This window comes from Dendrobates tinctorius, unplaced genomic scaffold, assembly GCF_039654945.1.
Source record: "Dendrobates tinctorius isolate UK_male_01 unplaced genomic scaffold, ASM3965494v1 ptg000024l, whole genome shotgun sequence".
Taxonomy (NCBI): Eukaryota; Metazoa; Chordata; class Amphibia; order Anura; family Dendrobatidae; genus Dendrobates; species Dendrobates tinctorius.
Window position 1 is genome coordinate 15510800 of NW_027361692.1, and position 25736 is coordinate 15536535.

Sequence of the window (25736 nt, forward strand, 5' to 3'; positions counted from 1 at the left end):
AATGGGGCCCATTATATATAGAGCATTATTTGGGCCCATAAGACAGTGCAGTTTCATCCATGGGGACCAACATATACTGTAGCATTATGTGGAGCTCATCATATACTGTTTCAAACATTATATGGGACCAATGATTCTGTATGGAGAAATATATGGGCCTCATTACTCTGTATAGCGCACTATGCGGTGGCCATAATACTGTATGGAGTAATATCATAATACTGTATGGAATGGATATCAGTCATGAGATGTAAAAAGTGAAGTATTTTTCATTGTACTATACCGCTATTTCTCTGCCGTATCGGAGCATCATGAGTTGTGCTATGTGTTAAGGGGGCGCTCTTTGGCCCAGGGCATATGAAAACCTGGAGCCAGCCCTACCCCCCACAAATTTAGCCAAATAACCCCCACTTTTCAGTGCGTAACTAGTATTATGAAGTAAATTAAGGCTGAAATGCTTCAGTAATAAGAATTGATGTTTTTGGTATTCAAAAGGGCACTGTAGGTGTGTTTCCTGTCCTCCACTCCCTGCTGACTTTGCTTCCCCAATGACTTGCATTGGGTTTCGGGTTTCAGTCGGCCTTCAACTTTTCACAAAAATCGGCCGATTTCGTTCCACACGACTTTTGCGAAAGTCGGGTTTCATGAAACCCGACTCGACCCGAAAAAAGGCAAAGTCGCTCATCTCTACATACTAAGCTATGAAAAATATTAGAATGTCTTCATGAGATCTATTTTTCAATAGCCTTTCACTTTTTTCTTAGCATTAATATTTAGCTATGGTTAATATTATGAATTATGCCAATAAGCAATTAATAATCAAATTACATTATTAATAATGATTACATAATATCGGAAAAATATGTATAAGGGGAGACAATGGGTGCAGAATCTAAGTGTAGGTGTATATTCACTGCAAAAAAAAAAAAATATATATATATATATTATATGTTTTTGCACTCACCCTTTGGATGTCGTATATATATTCACTCAAATGATCTGTGTAGTGGATCCACTCCTTGTAATCATCGGTCTGCAGCACAATTGTGAGAACTATGCCAGCCTCGGTCCAAGGTTTGCATGTGAATATATTAATAAATAGAAGATTTCCCTTCTCGGTGCTTCCGGAAGACCAGGATGGTTTGAGGTAGAGATAGTATGCTCAGTAGCAAATTTATTAGGACACTTATTGTAGATAGGAACAAACAACGCGTTTCAGCCCACAACAAACTTCATCAGGTATAATATGTGCTTTTAAAAATGTTATAAAAGAAATCTGTCTTTATAGACTGGTGCCTACTGACACACAACAGGGTTGTTCCTCAACCAACTAGAATTAAAACCACACCCCAATTAGGTCAGTGTGATCTTGAATAGATTTTAGTATATCAGAATGGTGTAAAAAAACACAACAAAAATTATACAGAACATATTGTTAGTTATAAAAGTAACAGTGATTTCTATAATCCTATCCACAGATGTTCATAAAACATTTAGATTGCATGTTATCTTGACAAAAATTAAAAAGTTCAGAAGGGAAAAAAAAACATGACGGCCTCAACAAAACAGTGGAAAATGTGTAGAGAATTGTAATGGAGAGGGCAGAGAAGAGGGTGAGGGAGAAGGGGTGAATGAAAGAGTATTGCGTTTTGTTTGTCTATGTAATAACCATGAGTGAAGTTTCAATATGCCGAGATTCACTTAATTCTCATTTTGTTCTCTATGAGTATATAAAATGTTCTGTAATGGATAGTAAATGAGTCCCAGATCACAGATAATCAAGAATAAATTGTTAACAGTAAATTATTATGTAGATTTATAGCTCCATATATGTTGTATGTCATATAAGAAGCAATTTGGCTATTTTCACAAAAGAACATTTTATATGTATTAAACCGATTTGTGCCAGGATCTTTAAGAAGGGTATGTAAGAATGCAGAGGGGTCTTTCTCTTCTGCCAGGAATTGATTTGGGAAGTCCCTGTGAAAGCTCAGTACAACCTCACAAGACATAGGACTGAAACCACTGAAAAAGCTCTCCACATGATTCGATGTTACTCAAAAGACTGCCTTAAAGACAGCATGTGCGAAAATCTTATGGTATGGTGGGTGTCCCAAATACAGAGCTTAGCTAACTACGGCAGTCTCACAGTGAATGAATAGAGTAGCGGTACATGCAGTATGAGGGACCACTCTTCCATTCTGATTGCATTTCAGACCCCTATTTTTGCACTAATTTTGGGGTGCCATCAGTCAGACTCCTACAGGACACATTACACTTTATTGTTCAGAAACCTTTTTTAAAAGGAACCTGCCACATGAAAGAACGCTATTAACCTGCAGATATGGGGTTAATCTGCAGGTTAATAGTGTTCTTGAACCTGGCCAGTACCAGCCCTTTGACTCCCAAATCCTGACATTAGCAGAACTGTAGGCTATTTATCACTAAGTTACTGCTACACTACCTCTAGTGCAAGAGATGAACAGCAGTACGTTAAGTTTTCAAGATCAAAAGCCTTAATATATTAAATAGTTTACATAGTGTTTGTCTTATTTATTTCTGAGCAGTAGATATTATTTTGGGAAATAGATCTTTCATGTAAATAAAATTACACTTTGCTCTTTGTACCAAAAAGTGCTGTTCATATTTATAATTCAGTCATGACATTTTGTTCATTTTGGTGGCAGATACACTTTGACTTCAGCATAGCTGTACTATGTGTACATATCTGTATATTTTGTATGCTTCATGGCCAATGTGAACATGAGTTTACACTCACTGGCCACTTTATTAGGTACACCATGCTAGTAAGGGGTTGGACCCCCTTTTGCCTTCAGAACTGCCTCAATTCTTCGTGGCAGAGATTCAACAAGGTGCTGGAAGCATTCCTCAGAGATTTTGGACCATATTGACATGATGGCATCACACAGTTGGCGCAGATTTGTCGGCTGCACATCCCTGATGCGAATCTCCCGTTCCACCACATCCCAAAGATGCTCTATTGGATTGAGATCTGGTGACTGAGGAGGCCATTTGAGTACAGTAAACTCATTGTCATGTTCAAGAAACCAATCTGAGATGATTCGAGCTTTATGACATGGCGCATTATCCTGCTGAAAGTAGCCATCAGATGTTGGGTACATTGTGGTCATAAAGGGATGGACATGGTCAGCAACAATACTCAGGTAGGCTGTGGCGTTGCAACGATGCTCAATTGGTACCAAGGGGCCCAAAGAGTGCCCAGAAAAAATTCCCCACACCATGACACCACCACCACCAGCCTGAACCGTTGATACAAGGCAGGATGGATCCATGCTTTCATGTTGTTTACGCCAAATTCTGACCCTACCATCCGAATGTCGCAGCAGAAATCGAGACTCATCAGACCAGGCAACGTTTTTCCAATCTTCTACTGTCCAATTTCGATGAGCTTGTGCAAATTGTAGCCTCAGTTTCCTGTTCTTAGCTGAGAGGAGTGGTACCCAGTGTGGTCTTCTGCTGCTGTAGCCCATCTGCCTCAAAGTTCAACGCACTGTGCGTTCAGAGATGCTCTTCTGCCTACCTTGGTTGTAACGGGTGGCAATTTGAGTCACTGTTGCCTTTCTATCAGCTCGAACCAGTCTGCCCATTCTCCTCTGACCTCTGGCATCAACATGGCATTTCCGGCCACAGAACTGCCGCTCACTGGATTTTTTTTCTTTTTCGGACCATTCTCTGTAAACCCTAGAGATGGTTGTGCGTGAAAATCCCAGGAGATCAGCAGTTTCTGAAATTCTCAGACCAGCCCTTCTGGCACCAACAATCATGCCACGTTCAAAGGCACTCAAATCACCTTTCTTCCCCATACTGATGCTCGGTTTGAACTGCAGGAGATTGTCTTGACCATGTCTACATGCCTAAATGCACTGAGTTGCCGCCATGTGATTGGCTGATTAGAAATTAAGTCTTAACACACAGTTGGACAGGTGTACCTAATAAAGTGGCCAGTGAGTGTATATGCTGCATGTATACCAACTCAAATCAAGCTCAATTTTTGTGTTTTTTTGTTTGTATTTTTGCATTCTGTGCAAGCTAGGGTGTGGCCTCACTCTCCTGAGCTGGAAATTGTATTTAAAGGCTTCCCCTGACTGGTGCCCACTGGTTGGGACCCGTTCCATTTGTCTGACCTTATCCATACATTAACGTCACTTTGATTCTTTGACACATGATAAGGTTTTTTAATATTAGACAATGTAGGACTGACCTGACCACAGAGTCACTTTGTCGATGGTGGGACGGATTTTATGCTATATTTGATCAAATGGAGTATTAAGAACTCTGTATTACTGAAATGCAATTTTGCTTTTTATTTATTTAATTACAGCAGGGTGGTTTTCTCATTTTGTCTTCTGTAGGTTTTGTATGTGTACATATGTGTGTGTGTATATATATATATATATATATATATATATATATATAATCCTGGTAAGAATTTACAGCAACTGAAAAAAGAAAAAAAAATTATAAAGATATATATATATATATATATATATATATATATTCATTCCAAATAAAGGCAGCACTCCATAGTTAGTCTTTAAAGTTGTAGTTTGTTTATTGAACTCACATTTCAAGGCAACGTTTTGGCTCAACTGAAACGTTGCCTTGAAATGTGGGTTCAATAAACTCACTACCACTTAAAAGACTAACTATGGAGTGCTGCCTTTGTTTGGAATGAATAATGGATATTGTGGTTGAAACAGGACTTTTTGTCTGGGGCCGTGCACCCGAAGCTAAGTACTGTGCTGTTTCCTTTTTTCTAACTAACTAACTAACTAACTAACTAACTAACTAACTAACTATATATATATATATATATATATATATATATATATATATACATACATGTATACAGTGGGGAAAAAAGTATTTAGTCAACCACCAATTGTGTAAGTTCTCCCACTTAAAAAGATGAGAGAGGCCTATAATTGACATCATAGGTAGACCACAACTATGAGTCAAAATGAGAAAACTAATCCAGAAAATCATCTTGTCTGATTTGGCAAGATTTATGCTTCAAATTATGGTGGAAAATAAGTATTTGGTCACCTAGAAACATGCAAGATTTCTGTCTCTCACAGATCTGTAACTTCTTCTTTAAGAGGCTCCTCTGTCCTCCACACATTACCTGTAGTCATGGCACCTGTTTGAACTTGTTATCAGTATAAAAGACACCTGTCCACAACCTCAAACAGTTACACTCCAAACTCCACTATAGTGAAGACCAAAGAGCTGTCGAAGGACACCAAAAAAAATTGTAGCACTGCACCAGGATGGGAAGACTGAATCTGCAATAGGCAGGCAGCTTGGTGTGATGAAATCAACTGTGGGAGCAATAGTAAGAAAATGGAAGACATACAAGACCACTGATAATCTCTCGCAATCTGGGGTTCCATGCAAGATCTCACCACGTGGAGTCAAAATGATCACAAGAACGGTGAGCAAAAATCCCAGAACCACAGGGGGTGATCTAGTGAATGACCTGCATAGAGCTAGGACCACTGTAACAAGGGCTACCATCAGTAAAACACTTGGCCGCCAGGGACTCAGATCCTGCAGTGCCAGACTTTTCCCCCTGCTAAAGCGAGTACATGTCTGGGCCCGTCTGAAGTTTGCTAGAGAGCATTTGGATGATCCAGAAGATTATTTGGAGAATGTCATATGGTCTGATGAAACCAAAGTAGAATAGTTTGGTAGAAACAAAACTCATTGTGTTTGAAGGTAACAGAATGCTGAGTTGCGTCCAAAGAACACCATACCTACAATGAAGCATGGGATTGGCAAAATCATGCTTTGGGGCTATTTCTCTGCAAAGAGACCAGGATGACTGATCCGTATACATGAAAGAATGAATGGGGCCATGTATCGTGAGATTTTGAGTGCAAACCTCCTTTCATCAGCAAGGGCATTGAAGATGAAACGTTGACGGATCTTTCAGCATGATAATGATCCCAAGCACACTGCCAGGGCAATGAAGGAGAGGCTTCATAAGAAGCATATGAATTTCCTGGAGTGGCTTAGTCAGTCTCCAGATCTCAACCTCATAGAAAACCTTTGGAGGAATTTGAAAATCCGTGTTGCCAAGTGACAGGCCAAAAACATCACTGCTCTAGAGGAAATCTGCATTGAGGAATGGGCCAACATACCACCAACAGTGTGTGTAAACTTTGTGAGGACTAACAAAAACATTTGACCTCTGTCATTCCCAGCAAAGGATATATAACAAAATATTGAGATGAACTTTTGTTAATGACCAAATACTTATTTCCCACCATAATTTGAAAAATAAATCTTGCCAAATCAGACAAGGTGATTTTCTGGATTTCTTTTCTCCCTTTCACTCTCATAGTTGTGGTCTAAATATGATGTCAATTGCAGGCCTCTTTCATCTTTTTAAGTGGGAGAACTTGCACACTAAATTGCACACTAATTGGTGGCTGACTAAATACTTTTCCCCCCATTGTATGTATATATATATATATATATATACAGTATATATGTATACATTATATATATATGTATATACTAGAAATAGGATCAATGCTATTGCATCGGGAGTGCGGTGAAATGAACATCCGCCGGTGGGCGGCTGAGCCAATGAGCGGTGCCACGTGGGATTTGAATGCATGTATAGCCCTCTCACCCCCCTATCCTGGTATGCTTGGTCCTCTCACCCCCCTATCCTGGTATGCATGGCCCTCTCACCCCCCTATCCTGGTATGCATGGTCCCCTCACCCCCTTTCTTAGTATGCATGGTCCCCTCACCCCCCAATCCTGGTATGCATGGTCCTCTCAACTCCCAATCCTGGTATATATGATCCCCTCACCCCCAATCCTGGTATGCATGGTCCCCTCACCCCCTATCCTAGTATGCATGGTCCTCTCACCCCCTATCCTGGTATGCATGGTCCCCTCACCTCTCTATCCTTGTATGCATGGTCCCCTCATCCCCCAATCCTGATATGCATGGTCCCCTCACCCCCTAATCCTGATATGCATGGTCCCCTCACCCCCCTATCCTGATATGCATGGTCCCCTCACCCCCCTATCTGGGTATGCATGGTCCCCTCACCCCCAACCCTGATATGCATAGTCTTCTCACCCCCCAATCCTGGTATACACAGTCCCCCTCATCCCCCTATCCTGGTATACATGGTCCTCTCACCCCCCTTTCTTGGTATGCATGGTACCCCTCACCCCCCTATCCTGGTATGCATGGTCCCCTCACCCCCCTATCCTGGTAAGTAAGGTACCCCTCACCCCCTATTCTGGTATGCATGGTCCTCTCACCCCCCAATCCTGATATGCATGGTCCTCTCACCCCCCAATCCTGATATGCATGGTACCTCTCACCCCAATATCCTGATATGCATGGTCCCCTAACCCCCTTTCCTGGTATGCATGCTACCCCTCACCCCCCTATCCTGATATGTATGGTCCTCTAACCCCTATTAAACTGCACAGATACAAAAAAACATTTATACTCACCTTTCTTCCTTGTGCTCCAATGCTGTCATGTTCTGCCGGAGGCCGGGGGGAGGAGTGTGGTGCAGGAGTATGCGCATGCCCATACCACGCTGTCCGGTGCCATATTGCTAAAGACACACTGCAAATGTGTCTTCAGTAAAATGGCCAGATAGCGCTATGCGCATGTGCGATTTCAGCACCGCACTCTCCTGCCCTGGTCTCCGGTGAGAAGAGAAGCGCCGCTGCAATGCTCCTCCTGGTCAGGTAAGTATGTAATCCCCCGCCCTGCCGGCTGAGCCAATAAGCGGTGCCGTGTGGGATTTGAATCCCCCGCCAAGCCTCAGCCGGCTCAGCCACTGAGCGGAGCCGCGCGGCTTGGTGGGGGATTCAAATCCTGCATGGCAAGGTTCATTGGCTCAGTTGGCGGGCCGGGGTATTTGAATCCCACGCCACTCATTGAATCCCGGCCGCCATATCGGGATACCCATAACTTGGATGTTCCAATATGGCGATACAGTTTCTGTCACAGCTTCCAGCTACGGTGGATTGTGGGATAGCGACACAATCGCCGGAAGCTGTGACAGAGCCCATTGGCAATTATATATTAGATAATCCTAGTAGGAGTTTACAGCAATTGAAATATATATATATATATATATATGAGAACAAAAAGGAAATCCAGCAAGAACTCAGCAAACCAGGATTGGAGTAAAATGATGCTTTTCTTTATTTCTTCAATAAGCTTAAAATAAACGACCCACAAGGATCAGGAACCAGAGTACATGGCAGAAATAAACGCAAATGGGACTACGCGTTTCGGCGACCTAACCGCCTTCATCACGGTCTCAGGTTTGGACCGTGAAGAAGGCGGTTAGGTCGCCGAAACACGTAGTCCCATTTCCGTTTATTTCTGCCATGTACTCTGGTTCCTGATCCTTGTGGGTCGTCTTTTTAACCTTATTGAAGAAATAAAGAAAAGCATCATTTTACTCCAATCCTGGTTTGCTGAGTTCTTTCTGGATTTCCTTTTTGTTCTCCTATTGAAGGATTTACTCCTAATCCAGTCCGTGCAGGAACTTGATTACCAGGTGGGAAAGACCCATGAGTCTCATTGCTGCAGCTGGACACTGACATACATACTCATATATATATATATTCTGAGTGTCATAAATTTTGAGTGTCAGAAATTCGAAGACCAGATAGATTTTTTCAGTTTTTTGTCTCATAGGTAGGTAAATGAGCTTATCCATGCTTTTGATAGATGCGGCTTTGCAACTTAAATATCATATAAGTCGCCAAAGAAAAAGTGTCCAACTTTCTAATATATTAAGGAGCTAATGTTTTGCTGTTATTGCTTTTTTTTAATAATTCAAGATATATGTTTTTTTCACATTTAATCAGGAGGAACCTTTTTATTAGTCTCATGTGCAGAAAGCAGTTTCACTTTATCATGTTCTTTGCCATAATTCATTGACCAAATATGCTGAAAAGCCTCTAGGTGCTAAAGTGATCAATTCCATGATGGCTTTAGTGTTTCTTCATCGAATATATTTCCTTACTCAATGTTAAAACACATATTTTCTGTTTGATTTACTGCTTGCATTCCTCAGGGATTTCAGAGAATCTCTGACTTGTCTTTGTTCTAGTACACAACAATAAGATACCTCCAGAATACAGGCAGAAACCATAAACATCGTAAAAGATAGTTAAAATTAAGCAGGTGGTTTAAGTAAAAGAAAAAACTCCATTTGTCTTTAAAACTATTTAATACATATCGGCTTCTAAGAGATATGAGTGGCAACATATATGGCTACAATTTCATTTCACACTGGAGATGTCATCTGGATTGCCAAGATTACTGAATGGTGAATCTACCTAGTTATGAAGTCATATACCAACTGCTACAGGCATATTGGCTTTTACACAGCTTCCCAATAAACACATATAAGTATGAACTGACAGAGGCATGCAATGCTTCCAGTGATTGAAATACAACCTACAGCAAATATCTGTTCTTGCTCTATTCTGAAATAGTAGCTACAAAGGATTTGTGCGTTGTGGCACTTGTATCACATTTATTTTTTAATACTACTAATGTTTAAAAGGAACTTAACCTGTCAGGATGATTGTATTAATCAAACTACTGGTATGGCTGTATACAATAGAATGTAGAACAAAAATAATATGATACCTGTTTGGAAAAATTTGTTGTGCCATTGTTGATAAATTGAGCTTTGAAGTCACATACAAGTTAAACCGGAAGTGCAATGGTTTTGTATCCATGCTCCTACGGAATAACTTAAGATCCCCCAATGCACTTCCAGGTAAACAAGCATCTGGATTTATCAGCAACGGCACATCTGATAACTAAAATGGGTATAATGCTTAAACAGTAGCTATCCTATGACCTACACAGATTCACCACTAGGTCAGTTAATAAAGCCATCCTTACATTCCACTATAAAGAAAACCTGTCAGCACGATTTTGTAATGTGAAGTAAAGACATTGCCATAACGACATTGCAATACTCACTGCATTGATACATTTTATGAAGAATTTTGCTTTGTTTTTCTTCTTTAATCACCATTTAAAGTTTTCTACTAACTAGATTTTGATGCTCAGGGGCTGGACTGTGCAGAGTGCGTGGGATTGTCTCCTCACTGTTGGTGACTCCCTGGCCCCTTCATCTGCCTCCTCTGTTTGAAGAGATTTCATACAAAGAAGGCAGGTCACTGAAAAAGCAGTAACCTGTCATTCAAAGACTGGAGGGCACAAAGGGGAAGGGAATCACAGACAGGGAGGAGAAGATCAAGTGCACAGTCCAGTCCCTGTGCACCAAAATCTAATTAGCAGAAAACTTCAAATGGTGATTAAAGAAGAACCAAAATGTGACTTTCTTCCCCAGTAGTATAATTTTAATCAGTATTACTGCACCATTACAATAAAATTGTGCTGACATTTTCTCTTTAACTCATCTTGTGGGTATTCTGAGTTGATTAAGCGACACAAGAAGTGAGGCACAAAACTAAATTAATGAGTATATCTTCACCATTTAAGAATTGAGAACATTTTAACTGGAATCAAAGAGAAATTTACAAACAGACAAAAGGTAATTAATGCTAAAACCTTGAAAAAAGAACAATAAATATTCAAACAAACAAATTAACAAAAAAAACCAAAACAAACAATACTCATCTATTCAATTCCCACCACATTGTTCGGACTCTCCTGCAGCCTCTGGTGGTCCCAGCAGTCTTTTTTTTTTACAAGTTACTTCAGGACTGATGTGCTATACTACTCACATCTGCCCACTCAGTGATGCCAGGAAATATAGCATGGCACCATTGATGCTACTTGCTATTTGTAAACATTGACCTTCAAGGATTGAAAGTTGACTTTTTTATAGCTCCTGTTCTTTAAGGAGTTAAAAAACTCTTGTAACATTGAATATTGTTAGAAATGAAAGGTATTGAAATGACTGTGAACTTACCGGAAGTCCAGCTGGGCCACTATTACCAGGGGGACCAGGTTTTCCTCGTCTACCCTTTAAATAGAAAAAACAAATACAATTCATAAATAGTGAAGTAGAAAAATTTAATGGCACAAATTAAGAAGATAATGTAGAATAATACATAATCTAATTCCATACATTGCATATGTTTATGACTTCATCAATTAGATCTAATGGCACCTAGAGAGTTCTTGAAAGCTGAAAATAGAAATATCATTTATATGAAGCAAGGAAAAGATTTATTGACTTACAATTTTACGTTGCTCATTATATTCCATGGTCATGATTTGTCTTAATGTTGTCTCAATACAATATTATCAATGTATTGACAACCATTTTATAGACATTCCTTATAGAGCTAGGTAACTACTGTATGTCACTAAAAATAATTATATTAAATGATACCAGATTAGAATGCAATGATGTGATTTAATAGTAATTCCGTGACAATTAAACGGGTCATTTTCTTTTGCATTATTGAACAAAAATCTTTCCTGATGACTGCTGTCTGACTTCAGTATATCTAGAGCTTTAGGATTCTGATGCATCCTGGTTAATTGTATTCCTAAATGGATAACATTTTGACATAGGTTCAGAAAATTGACCTTTCAGTGTGTACTACATATATGGGGTATCCTCTGACTCATGTTCAGACTCATCCAGACTTATACATTTCGTAGAAATGCCTGATTACTGTATAGACATGGAAGAAAGTTTAGTCCTGAAGATATTTGATTAATTGTCAGATGTATTGTTAACAAAAGTGTGCTACAGTAGTAAGCTGCGGTTTGCGTGAAATCTACATCAGCGAGCAAACCTGAGCATGGCAAGTTCTCATTAATTTTTTAGATTTGGCTTCTTCCGCTTAATTAAAACGACTTGCATTTCGAATCCTGCTGCCTCTACAAAAATTCACAGGAAGCTAAAGTATTATTGCTCCATGGAATATTTTCATTAGGAGAAATAATAACAGTACTCTAATTAAAGTAATCAGATAATGTGATTATTTTAGAACTTATGTATCATGCAAAGTGAGTGGTAATGAAGCACATTTTAATATAGACTTAATGCGTTCACTGATAAAGTTCTGTGCTATTTTAACTCCTTCCTAACGAAATAGCTTGCTTTTTGCAATCATTACTTCAGCCAACCATTCAAGATTACTAACTGTTTTGTACCCCTTTTTTGGGCACTGTTTTGGAAATTCATTAATATGCATTTGCACTTTATTTAAAAAAAATTGTATGAGCACTGGCACTTTCCCTGACATGTGGATTGACTCATTACTTTTTATTCTGATGCATGTAGATATAATATACAGTGGGTCCGGAAAGAATTCAAACCCCTTTAAATTTTTCACTCTTTGTTTCATTGCAGCCATTTGGTAAATATAGAAAAGTTATTTTTTTCTCATTAATGTACACTCTGCACCCCATCTTGACTGAAAAAAGACAGAAATGTAGAAAATTTTGCAAATTTATTAAAAAGAAAGCAGAGTTTAGGGTTTACCACTAACATGAAGTACAATATGTTGCGAAAAAAACATTCTCAGAATCAGTTTGATCCGTTGAAGCGTTCCAGAGCTGTAACCTCATAAAGTGACAATGGTCAGAATTGTAAAAATTGGCTTGGTCATTAAGTACCAAATTGGATCTGTCACTAAGGGGTTAAACAAAGATGTTTGCTTATTATCTTGTCTCGCATGGGAGTATTTTTCTGTGTGTTTTATAGAGTTAGTTGGATGCTCCAGTAAAGTTCCAAGTGCATAGAAAATGGAATGCTCTTACTGTGTTTTATTGAAAAAAAACAAAAAGTCTCACAGCATCATAAAAAAGTATTATATCACCACCTGTTGGTGGGAACAAAAAAACAAGCTATATGTATACATTTTCATTTATTCCATTAGTGTAGACAGCACAAACATGATTTTAGTTTATCAAGAGCAACAAAGTAATTTACTGCATAATCAAACTATTTTAAGCGCATTCATTTTTGAGAGGAGATGTACATCAATTCTACAATATACAGGGTGGGCCATTTATATGGATACACCTAAATAAAATGGGAATGGTTGGTGACCCAGATCGGCACGCTGAATTTGCAGAATGGGCAAAACAAAAATTGAAATAGGACCTTCAGTTTACACAAAACATTATGTTCAGTGATGAGGCAAACTTTTTTTGGGTGGGGAATTTATATGGATACAACTAATTAAACTAATTAAAATGGGAATGGTGACAGTTTTCTTGCGTAGGGTGTCTTGCATTGAAATCCACTGCAATGACCTGGGTACTGCCTTCACCAGACTTTGACGCAATTTCTATCTGCTCCTCATGTGTTAACCTCTGCGACATGTCAATGACTGTAAACAAAAAGAAACGCATGAAAGAATAAAGTTAAGTTAAAACCAAGCACACCATTGTTTTTTTTGTGAAATTCTCAATAAGTTTGATGTGTCACATGACCCTCTTCCCATTGAAAAAAATAAAGAAGGATCCAAAATGGCCGACTTCAAAATGGCCACCATGGTCACCACCCATCTTAAAATGTTTTCCCCCTCCCATATACTAATGTGCCACAAACAGGAAGTTGATATCACCAACCATTTCCATTTTATTTAGGTGTATCAATATAAATGGCTCACCTTGTATTACTGCAAAAAAAGCTAGATATAAACTTTAAAGGATCCAGATACATTTCTCTCCCATATTCTAGATAAAAATAAATGCATGCCATCTCTATTGCTTTAACTGTTATGCATCCATAGTTACCACTGCTTAGTGTCGATTTGCCACGTTTTGGGTCCCCCATTAATGCACTTTTCATGTCAGTTTCTTCTTAAGGAGGATGAAGACTATGAATGTACACCACCTATTGGTTGGTTTAGTTTCTGTCATTATTGTGCACTATCTTGTTGGTGACCCCACTAGTAAAGAAGGGTGTGAGCAGTGGTGACAAACAATGCTCTTTTCTCTACAGCTGACTCTAAAGAAGGATGAGTTCAGCAGAGGAGCAGAACATCTCCTTGGCATTAGATTGTACAGATTGTGTTCTACAGTGACAGGAATCAGGAGCTACTGTGCATGTTCCAGGATGCGTGTTCTCAAGAGTCAAGCTGGCCTCTCTCTTTAGATTTGATGTTTCTACTGCTCATGTTCAGCCATGATGCTGGTGGCTGGTCCCCTAAGTACTGAGCTGTACATGATGAAACTCAATCAATTCAATATCAAGTGAAAGGTACAAGCTAGGAAGATAAAGTTAATTTCAAACTTGCTTATTTTTACAATATCTACCTGATTATGACAACTTGAGAACTTAAAAATATCTATTTAACTCAGGTCTTCTACCAATTAAATCACCTTTCGGTCTTGTTGTACCAAGCACACTCATTGCATGAGGTACAAAAAGTGTCAAAAACATATAACAAATAGGGCAGATGGCACGTGTACCAAATTGGGCCAAGATTCTTGTCCATTTATCATAGTAAATCTCTTCAACTGTCTATAGTGTTTGGACACAGTAGCTTAAAGCTTTAGAGATACAATTAATGATAACTGTAGCATCGTTTCTATTAGAATCCAAAGTAATTTGGTTTAGTAGAGAAAATGTGTCAGAAATAATTTGAAACAAAATACATCTTTAGCTAGTAGTCAACATTTTCCAATTTGTTGTCATGTTTTAACTCTAAGAGCCAATAAGTTCACTGCATTATTTCAGAGAAAAGCCATTATCATCACACTGTGCATCAAAGGTAACTACCTGCAGACAGAGCATCCACCCTTTGTTAGAAGCAAGTCTCTTTCCAGCAGCACTAAAGAAATCAGCTCAGTGACAGGGAAGGGGCAAGTCTCAGACAAATTACATATGTTCAGTGATGCTCCTGGTGTTATCATTTGCTAGTGCATGCTACTAAGATGAAAAGAACACAGTGCTATTATGCAGCATCCTTTGCTGAAATCCAGCTCTGCTGCTTTATCAGTAATCTATTGATGCTTCTTTACATAGAGGACAGAACACAACAGAAGACTAAATCAATCAAGTGACCAGTTTATGCACAGAAAAGTTCCATGTACAACTAAATTCATATTCATCGAAACTGATTATAGTAATTATTTTGACTTGTTATTTAAAATCTGTGTAACAGACTGCATGAACGAGCCAACTGCGTGTCATAAAATAGGGCTAAGAGGTATCACTGCTGCAGATATTGCGTATACTGGGAACGTTGCCGATTCAGTGAGCAGCTTCTAAAGCTAAGCAAATCAGTCAGTCTGCTATGCCATTGTTTTTTCACTTGCAAAAAGATGCTTGTCCAGTGTTGAAATGCGTTGTGGAAATAAAAACCATCCAACTCATCTTAGTCCTAAGAATTCATGATTACAGCAGTGCAGCCCAATATCGTTTTATCGTCCAAGTTGGTGAAGAGACAAATTCGGCAGATCACATGAACTTGCCAAAAAAGTTAAATTTGCCTTTAACTTATTTGTTCCTTGTTAAGTTCTGGTTTGTTTTAGACTCCAGATCCCAATAAATGAATAGTATAAAAAATTTTTAAGGGGCTGTCCTGTCTAAAATATCGGTAGTCACTCTGTGTGACTGCAGACTTATGAATCGCCCCAGCACACGCACTGTGAACTGTGGGGATCCACCCCCAGTATGCTTTATGCATACTACCAATCAGAACCCATCTAGTGGGCATGGCCTCGCTCCATACACTTGTATTTAGCGAGGCCTTGCCCACTAGATCACTAGATGGGGCACAGTTTTCCTCAATACAAGTGTATGATGCAAGGACACGTCCACTAGATGGGCTCTGCCCAAAAGTATGCATAACGCATAAGCACCCTTCGGTCTCGGCTCAGAAACCATTGAATCCTCACAGTGCACAGCGCTTATGCGGGGGGAATCATAAGTATGCAATGACACACAGTAAATTTAGGCAACCAATTTAACACTCATCTTGCATTTCATCTACACCACCATCCCCACAGCCTGCCATGTAGACTCTTCCTTTTACTTTCCCCTGTCACATGACATGCTCTTTGGATTTATTTACTCTGCATTGTTGCATTCTGCTCTGATTAGGATGTATAGAGTACAACGTGATGTCACAATATTCCAACATACAACACCCACGGCGCTGACTAGGCTTCATGTGATGTGAGTCATAATCTTTTGATGTCACAAATGCCACAATGTCAGAGGCCTGCTCAGCACTGGATGATGAGTCAAGAAAGCTGGAAATGGTATCTCGTGATGGAGGATGGCGAAAAGAAGAGGCCAGAGCAGGGTCTGCGGCAGTGGGACATGCAAGCAGAGAGGTGATTATTACTTTTTTTAATTTTTTTTTACAGTTCCGCAAAGGCAACCAAGATTTTGCTTAATTTGAACTAGTTACATTGCATAAAATTCTCATTCAGAAGAATACATTTTTTTTTTGTAAAATTCAAGATTTATTCAATTAATCCCAAAATAATTAGCTTATTTCTATCAGCTATAGCAAAACCCTTTCCAAATTTACGAAATCTATGAGAATCAGATTAAATTATGAACTAAAGATACACTTATCTTGTAGCTTCACAAGTTTTGTGACGCAACAGCGATCTCACCAGCGAGATTGCTGTGTGTGACAGCTATCAGCGACCGCCCCCCCTGCTGGGTATCGCTGATCGTTGTTGAAATGTCTGGACATTTTTGGGGTCGCTGGTCTCCCGCCGGCCAGCACGCATTGCTGCATGTGACAGGCGGGAGACCAGCGACCAGGAGCTGGTAACCAAGGTACACATCGGCTTTCTAAGGGGCGCACGGTGCCTAGAAACCCAATGTGTGCCTTAGTTATCAGCGCGCTGATGCAGGGAGCTGGTAACCAAGGTACACATCGGGTTTCTAAGTGCCGCGTGCCCCTTAGAAACCAGATGTGTACCTTGGTTACCAGCTCCCTGCCTCAGCATGCTGGTAACTAAGATACACTGCGGGTAACTAAGTGACGTGCATCGCTTGTTACCCGCGCGTCGCTGGTCCTGATCGCTGGTGAAGCTGCCTGTTTGACAGCTCACCAGCGATCATGTAGCGACACACCATTTAGTCCCCAATTTGACAAACGGATGTTTATATGTGGGCTTGAGAATAGATACTATAATTTGCAGAACAAAACATTAGCCTAAAAAAAGATTAAAGTACATAGGGGATAAACAATTCAATAAATACAAATACATGTAAATGGTACAAAAATATATGCATTAAAAATGGAAAAAAGTCTGCTAGGGAGCAGGTACATAAGTACTAGGCAGAAAGCCTTTAACAGTCCTATAGACTTTATATTCAAATGTCATATAACCCACATTTATTAAAACTGTCTGTTTCTGTATTGCAAGTTTCGTGATGTTGGTCTACTAGGCATTGCTCCCACCTAGCCAGAATCCTACTCCACACTGATGAGGGGCAACACCCCGAAACAGCTGTCTGTGGATGGATACCTGGCCTTGGTATTTCCCTCGTCATATCTGTAAACTTGTAAAGAGCTGGATATTGACTTAAATGGCCACTTATTATGGTGGTAATGGTGGTTTCTGAAAGGAGCCACTCCTTGGCTGGGTCCATCCCTGGAGAAAGATCTGGCTTGTCCCATGTTTGAGACTCTTAAATGAGGCTCCACGGACTTTATTTGCAAGTTTTTAAAAGGAAATAGTTGGCATAATTTGCTTCAAATTCAATAAAATGAGCATTGAATGTACCACATTTAGAACTGTTTGAAAGAAAATAAATCAAGTATAAAGTATGCCTGTTATAAGCAGGAGTAGATTTGCACCGAAATCCTACATCTATGTAGCAACAAATAGGTTGATCCTTCTATATCCATATTACAATTTACTGACCAATTGACTTACTATTGCAGCAATTGAATGCACGGGATACATTTACACATAAGTGGGACAAAAAAGGAACGTAATATAATTTTAATGTGGACTTTACCATATTATATGCACTAGTTACTAATATTTTTTATTTAAAAATTAAATATATGTTTTATTTTGGATTGGCTAAAACTGGATTTTTTTGCCTTTGGCTATTGGATTAGTTAGCGATACCATTGAGAAATTTTTGCTTGTACCAAATTGTGCACCATATTCTGGATTCTTTTTAATAAATTTGTCTAAAACATGTATTACTTTTACATATTAAAATGTAATGTATTTGCATAACAACAAAAAAGAGCTATTTTGAATTAGAATATATAGCAAGTATACTTCTTTTCGCATACTTTATTGAGTTTTGAGTGGTACTGTTCTTGAAACAATCACTTTAACCACTTCACGACATGCGCCATACATGTACAGAGCATGTTGGATCTACCCTTTTGATGTGGGCTCCATCACTGAGCCCCCCTTTTCAACAGTTGACATGCACCCCTAACAGCCGTGGGTAGAATTGCGATCCACCCGTGGATGTTAACCTGTTAAATGGCACTGTCAATCTTTGAAAGCGGCATTTAACATGATCGGACATGTCCGCTCTTCATCAGTCATTACACTGGCTGCCCATTCATTATAGGATCCAATTCAAAGTACTTGTTCTCACCCACAAAGCTCTCCACGGTGCGGCACCCCCCTACATCTCCTCCCTCATTTCTGTCTATCGGCCTAGCCGATTGCTGCGTTCTGCAAACAACTTTCGACTAACCTCTGAACTAATCCGTACCTCCCACTCCCGACTCCAAGACTTCTCCCATGCTGCTCCTATCCTCTGGAATGCTCTACCCCAAGAAATTAGGACTAACCACAATTTGCATAGTTTTAGGCGCTCCCTCAAAACACATTTGTTCAGAGCAGCTTATCACGTTCACTAATCAAAGTCATTCTATGTGTGAGTGTGCGTGTATAGCCCATTCACTATCTCCATCCTTCACTCCCTCAAGATGGCTGGACCTTCATTGTAAATATACAATTGTAAATACACCCCTGTACTTTGTATCTCCTTCACCTCATGGTAGATTGTAAGCTCTCACGAGCAGGGTCGTCTTATTTCGTCTTGCTTCGTCTTATTTTGCTTTAATTTATTGTATTGTTAATGTTGTTACTTATGACTTATGTTTTGAAACTGTTAAACTGTAAAGTGCTGCGGAATATGTTGGCACTATATAAATAAAGATTATTATTATTATTATGATCGCGCCGAAAGCGTGTCAATAATCCCGCCGATCGGTGTCACATGACCGCAGGTTGCAAATTGGTTGGCATGACAACCTGGTGTCTGCGGGAGACCCCTTTGGTCATCATCGCCGGATAGCTATGAACACTGCCCAGTGGTCGGCGTTCATAGCAACTAAGCATTTCTGCTACAGCCCTGCTCTGTGTATTACAGGCAATTGGATGATCGCCCCTTCTAGTCTCCCATGGAGACTATTGAAGCAAGTGTAAAGTACAAAATTTTTTTAAAAATATAAAAAAAATAAAAAAATATAAAAGTTTAACTCACCCCCCTGTTCACCACATGACTTATATATGTTTGGTATCTACGAACTCGTAATGACACAGAATCCTCATAGCAGGTCACTTTTAACATTTAGTAGAAAAAAAAAAAAACAATTTGGAATTGCACTTTTTTTGCAATTTCACTACACTTGGAATTTTTTTTCCTGTTTTCCAGTACACTATATGGTGTAGTTCAAATGTACAATTAGTCCAGCAAAATCCAAGCACTCACATGGCTGTATTGATGGAAAAATAAAAAAGTTATAGCTCTGGGAAGAGGGGGAGCAAAAGACAGAAACACAAAAATGCAAAATATCCAGGGATAAAGGGGTTAATGCATGCATGTATGCTATTGTTTACAGTGAAGCTTATAAGATGTAATTTTGTGATGAAATTGGCCCTGTAGATTCCTCTTGGTTATTATTTTAAGACATCTGCCGTGTTCCAAAAATCTTATAAAATGTGTAAGTGAAGGGGACACTGAGCTGTACATACTGTTCTGTAAGGATATAAGTAATGTGATGAAAAAGAGAAATAATAGATGGAGATAGTAAAATTTTCAACTGGATGCTGAATGGGAGCTCAGCACATCTAGGAGTGCTCTTATCACAAAACAGCAAATTTTCTATCTGAATGAAGTCAGCAGAGAGAATGTTTCAATTCCTGGGAGACATCTGTGCAATTAAACAAAAAAACCTGCTTGTAGTTTGTTCTGTAGTGGAATTGCAGACATGGGAATTTGAGGATACCAAGGAAATCCTATATTAGGTATACAATGTTTATGAAGCAATGTGATATCATTACTCATCAAAGAACAAAATTCTGACAAGTAAAAGATACATTTTAAAATGTTTGAGTCAGCGAGTTTTTACATGACAAAACACTGATTTCTAAAAATCATTACAGTTTATAGAAGTGCTTTAAATTTTCTAGGAAGCAAAACATTTTATAGCAGTCTCCATGTTTTTACTTTTGGGTCACCCCTATTTCCTCATAGTTTGAGAGCAGGTATTCCCTTCCTCTTGTGGGAATTGTTGAATAGTTAGTAGTTGTATGATATTTCTTGTACATGTAGCCGCTAACGCGGGTGCAGATCCTGGGACTTTGACTTGTAGTCCTCTCAAAATAATAGCAAAGGCAAAAAATGGCAACACTCCAATTTCAAAAGTCAAAAGATGGAGGTACTTTATTTACTCACATCTTGGGCATCGTTTCAGCTTTTAAATGAACGTTGAATATGGGAGCGAAAAATTGCACAAATTATGAGTGAAGCAGTGGCCCTGTTTTTTTCACATTTTAGACTGGAGTGCTACAATTTCTTTTACATATAAAAGTGCATAACAGAAACTGTAGAACTCTTAAAAAAGTACCATATATTTACTGGGAGATTATATATATATATATATATATATATATATACAGTATATATCTATATCTATATAGATATAGAAATGTATGTGTGTGTGTTTGTGTGTCCTTTGCTGGTTTATTTTCCTTAAATGTAAATCTACATATGGTAATTACAGAAAAAAAAAATATGTCTCTATGATGTCGGGCTCTATGTGTAATTAAGGTCGATCACCACTACTACTCTACTGTTAGTTGCAACAAATTGTTCACAATGTCATTGTTGTTTAGTCTGTGCCCTCATTAGGTGATTTTGTGTTGGAAGGTCATGTAGTTGTTTATTTTGATTATGTCTTTCTGTATGAAGTAAAATGGTATAAAAGGTGGTGGGTAAACAGTTTCCCAGATAGAACGATTAATGATTATCATTACTCCAAAGAAAATTTCAGACTCTATAATAAAGCAAATTTGTTGTTTACCGGCCAAACTGTAATTACCCAACTTTCCTACTGCACAATTCTTTATAATCTTCTCAATTGACATTTAACTAGCAACATCTATTAGACTTTCATATTTATAGTTTTCCGCATTGTTCATCTAAATCCGTGTTTTCAGGAAAATGTTTTTAAATTGCATCTTGCACTATTCCACAGTTTAAGAACAAAAGATGATGTTTATTTTACATTTTGACATTTCTTGTACTGATGTTAATTAGATGATATTTACTTGACTATTTAAAATTCTGTCAGGCTGGAATCACCAGAAGTGGATCCATAAGGAAGAATATCTAAAGAAAGAAAACTTTGGCTGAAATAAATAGCACCAAAATCAGCCAAGAGGTATGTTTTCATGGTTCTCATGGTGTTTTCATGGTGCTCAAATGACATAAAAAATAATAAACATAAGCACATCAATGCCAAATTGGTTCATTGTGAACATGTTCCAACTTTTATAACTTCTTTAAACTGCTTCATGCTTCAGATAGCCATGAGCAGCTAAAAGAACTGACCTGACCATTCTTCAGGTAGCCTCCTCTAGGAATCCACCTCTTTCTAAAAATTGTTTGACTTTCAATGCTTTAGATCCGATTTTTTTTAGTGTATGGTCAGGGAGTCAGTTTTAACCAACAGTGTTTTATCAGTTTTCCTAACTTATGAGTTTTCTGTTGAAGTTATTCACAGACTCATAGACTTACATTGAGTTTGATCCACGACTGAAATCAAAATTGACTTGATTGTCCTAGCTTGCCTGTTCACACTAGTTTGGATGTGCCAGTCAGCTTTTTCTGTTTGTTTAAATCAAAATTGGACATATCTCCATGTTTTGGTGCAGACCATTCAGTCTGCAAAATATACGATCTTATAAACAACTCCATAGCTTATCATAGCGTGAAATCATATCTGTGTAAAACAAGGATTAAAAGTGAGTTTGTATGTAAAAAAATGACATCTGAATGAGCCCTTAGAAAGTACGGTAACTGTCAACGCACAAAGAAACAAAATAAACGCAGCACTCTTCAAACATTTGGCATGGAACTAAAGGGGGGCGTCACACATAGCAATATCGCTAGCAATATCGCTAAAGCGTCACCGATTTTGTGACGCAGCAGCGATATTGCTTGCGATATCGCTAAGTGTGATACTTACTTCTGACTGGCTCCCCTGCTGGCTATCGCTGATCGCGCGAGAACGTCCCGGACCGTTTCTCGTCGGCCGCTTCCTGCTGGGCTTCCTGCTGGTGCTGACGAGCGACGCGTGGACGCGGGCGGGAGGACGTCTTCATCGTCACGTCTGACAGGTAAGTAACAACCGCTGCTGCATCGCTGCTGAGATCTGCCTGTTTGGCAGCTCACTAGCAACCATTTAGCGATGCACCAGCGATCCTGACCAGGTCAAATCGTGGTCGGGATCGCTGGTGCATCGCTAAATGTGACGGGACCCTAAGTCAACCAAAAAGATCTATTCTGTGAACCATGGAAAGATATTTCCTCCTTAGTTGTGTCTTTTCCTCCTTTCCTGAAACACTGTGGGAAGAAGTCAGTAGAAAAACCTCTCTTGAGTTTCATTTGTCAGCACTCCTCCATTTCCATGCCACAGCAATGCTCATTTAGACCACATTCACAAATTCAGTATTAGGTCAGTATTTTACCTCAGTATTTGTAAGCCAAAGCCAGGAGTGGAACAATAAAGGAAAAGTATAAAAGAAACTCGTCACCACTTCTGTATTTATCACCCACTCCTGGTTTTGGCTTACAAATACTGATGTAAAATACTGACCAATTACTGAACGTGTGAATGTGGCTTTAGACAGCACTTTTCTTAGGCTAGTTTCACACTAGCGTTTATGAGCGCAGCGACGGCCTGCGCACGGCCGCCACTAAGCCCCGCCCCCTGCCATGCCCGCCTGTAGCTCCGCCCACCGGTGCATGACGCTGCATGCGCCCTGCGTCCCCTATCTTTATCACAGGGGGAGCAGGCCGTGCGCAGTATGCGTTTGGCGGCGCATGCGTCCTTTTTACGGTGCGCCGACCTGCGCCAAACGCAACCTGCTGCAGTTTGGTTGCGTCGGCGCACCGTCAAAAAGGCGCATGCGCCGCCAAACGCATACTGTGCACGGCCTGCGCCCCCTGTGATAAAGATAGGGGACGCAGGGCGCATGCAGCGTCATGCGCCGGTGGGCGGAGCTACCGGCGGGGCGGGGCTTAGCGGCGGCCGTGCGCAGGCCGTCGCTGCGCTCATAAAAGCTAGTGTGAAACTAGCCTTAGCTTTGTGGAGCAAGTGAACTGTGGAGATAATCTCCCAAATCATATACCCTACACTGACCAAAGTACAGATAGAACACATCACACACATCTGCTAGGGTGGAAGAAAGGGATATGGGCAGCATTATAGAGCAGAATAAGGGTTAATTCACATGTCAGTTGTTCAACTACCGGTGCTAGCACTCATACCTATGTCAGTCCAAGGAGCTGATCACATGACAGATTTTATTCCTTGGACTGAATGACCCATGCAAAATCATGGAGACATGTCAAATATTGATCTGAATGATGGATCAAACTCGCCAATAAAATTCTGTGGGTCAATAAAAATATCTGACAGCATTTGGATGCCATCTGTGTGCTGTCCGTTTTCCAATGTCTGGTAGATAAGGAAAGGTGGAGAAACATTTTTTGTCATAAGTGAAAAAAACTGATGAAACTCAGTCCTTTTTGGGGCCTAATGCATGTAAAGGTAATACAGTATATTACAAAGTAGCTCAATATAGCTAGATCATCTGATTTATTTAATTAAAATCTAAATGACAATTACTTTTTAAGGCCTCATACCCATTGGCGATTAAAAAAACGGTCCAATTTCTGGACTGGAAAAAAGGGTGGAGTGTTATGCCAGTGTCATGTGATTTCTGTGCAATTTTTTATTTTTCCATCCATTTTTTTTTTTTCCCAGCCACTCTTTTTCTACAGTCATTTACAGGACCATTTACAGTGTTCTATACCACAGACTGGTGATGTATCCGTTAAAAACGGATGGAAAACGGATGGTTTGTTTTTGGTCTGTTTTTTTAATCGCACCCATTGACTTCTATAGACCACAATCGCTGCAAATCGCAGCATGCTGCGATTTTTTTCTCAGACTGATTTTGGCAGAGAACAAAATCGCAAGTGAGATGTCACCCATTCACTAACATGGGTCAAAGTGCAATCAGATTTTTAATCGGATTGCAATCGTCCGATTTAATCACCAGTGAGTATGAGGCCTAAGGTGGATACACATATTAAATAAAGCTAGTTTGATGTCTGAACAGCCATTCTATGAGCATCTCGCAAATGATGCAGCCTTACAATTTTAACACTTGCTAGCTACTACATTCATTCAACCTGGCCATAGTTGTTAATTAATACTACCAGCTAGTGGACAACATTTCTGAGAATAATTTGCCAAAGAAGGATTGTTAATAGATGAAAGTGCTTTAGTTCAACAAAATCTTTCATCCGACTATCACGCAAAAAAATCAATTTCTTTTTCAGCCACTGACGTTATGATTGATCAGCTAAAATGACAGTTTTGCCAAGTTTTCTCCAGCAACTGGTAAAATTGTCTAATTTAATCCACTAAAGTCTAGTATCTGTATCAGCAAAACAAGCTGAACTTTGAATGGATATTCAACACAGCTGCGCGAAGCATGGAACTAAAGATATGTATTACTTATGTATTAACATGTTTAAATAAAGTATTTGCAATTGCTCAAATTCAACCTCTTATTTTCCAGAGAGTTTTGGAAGTAAATTACAAACCACTTTCTATTTAATTTTTGCACATGCATTGGTTTAACTGCTGAAGGTTTTTTACTTGCTAGGCTACTGAAAAATGTTATGCCACTTAGGACTATTTTTTAAAACCTTTTTTAAGCAATTTTTTTTTTCTTTCTGTACTTTATCCCTTTCATGACATATCATATAATTATTTTATATGTCGAGTCCCTGCCTTTGAAGCGGGCTCACACACCGAGTCTACACCTTTCCCTGCAGATAATGAGCCATCATGTGCATTTAACGGCCACGGGTTGGTGGAAGATCCGCCGACAGCTGATAACCTGTTAAATCCTGCTGTCAATCTCTGACAGAGGCATTTAGCAAGCGCTGAAATAGGCACCCGTCATTCCGCGTTCCCTTCGGAGTGCCAGTGACATGATCGCGTGACCTCGAAGGGTTGTCATGGCAGCCAGGCGGTGTCTGCTGATGAGCCCCATTATGAACCTCTAGTGTCCGGCATTCATAGAAAATCTTGAATTCTGCTATACATAGCAGTGCTGGAGCGATCGGATAATCCCAGCTTCAAACTCCCTAAGGGGACTAATAAATGCAGTAAAAAAAAGGAAATGTTTAAAAAAAACACA

General features: G+C 39.4%; 1 protein-coding gene across 1 annotated transcript in view; it reads right to left on the reverse strand.

The window, feature by feature from the left end:
• The window catches only part of COL19A1 (collagen type XIX alpha 1 chain), a 1445738-nt gene that overhangs the window by 615900 nt on the left and 804102 nt on the right, over window positions 1–25736 (reverse strand). The window contains exon 18 of the mRNA XM_073569423.1: window positions 10999–11052. Within this exon, the coding sequence (XP_073425524.1) occupies window positions 10999–11052 (54 nt within the window). The remainder of the gene's footprint in view (window positions 1–10998; window positions 11053–25736) is intronic.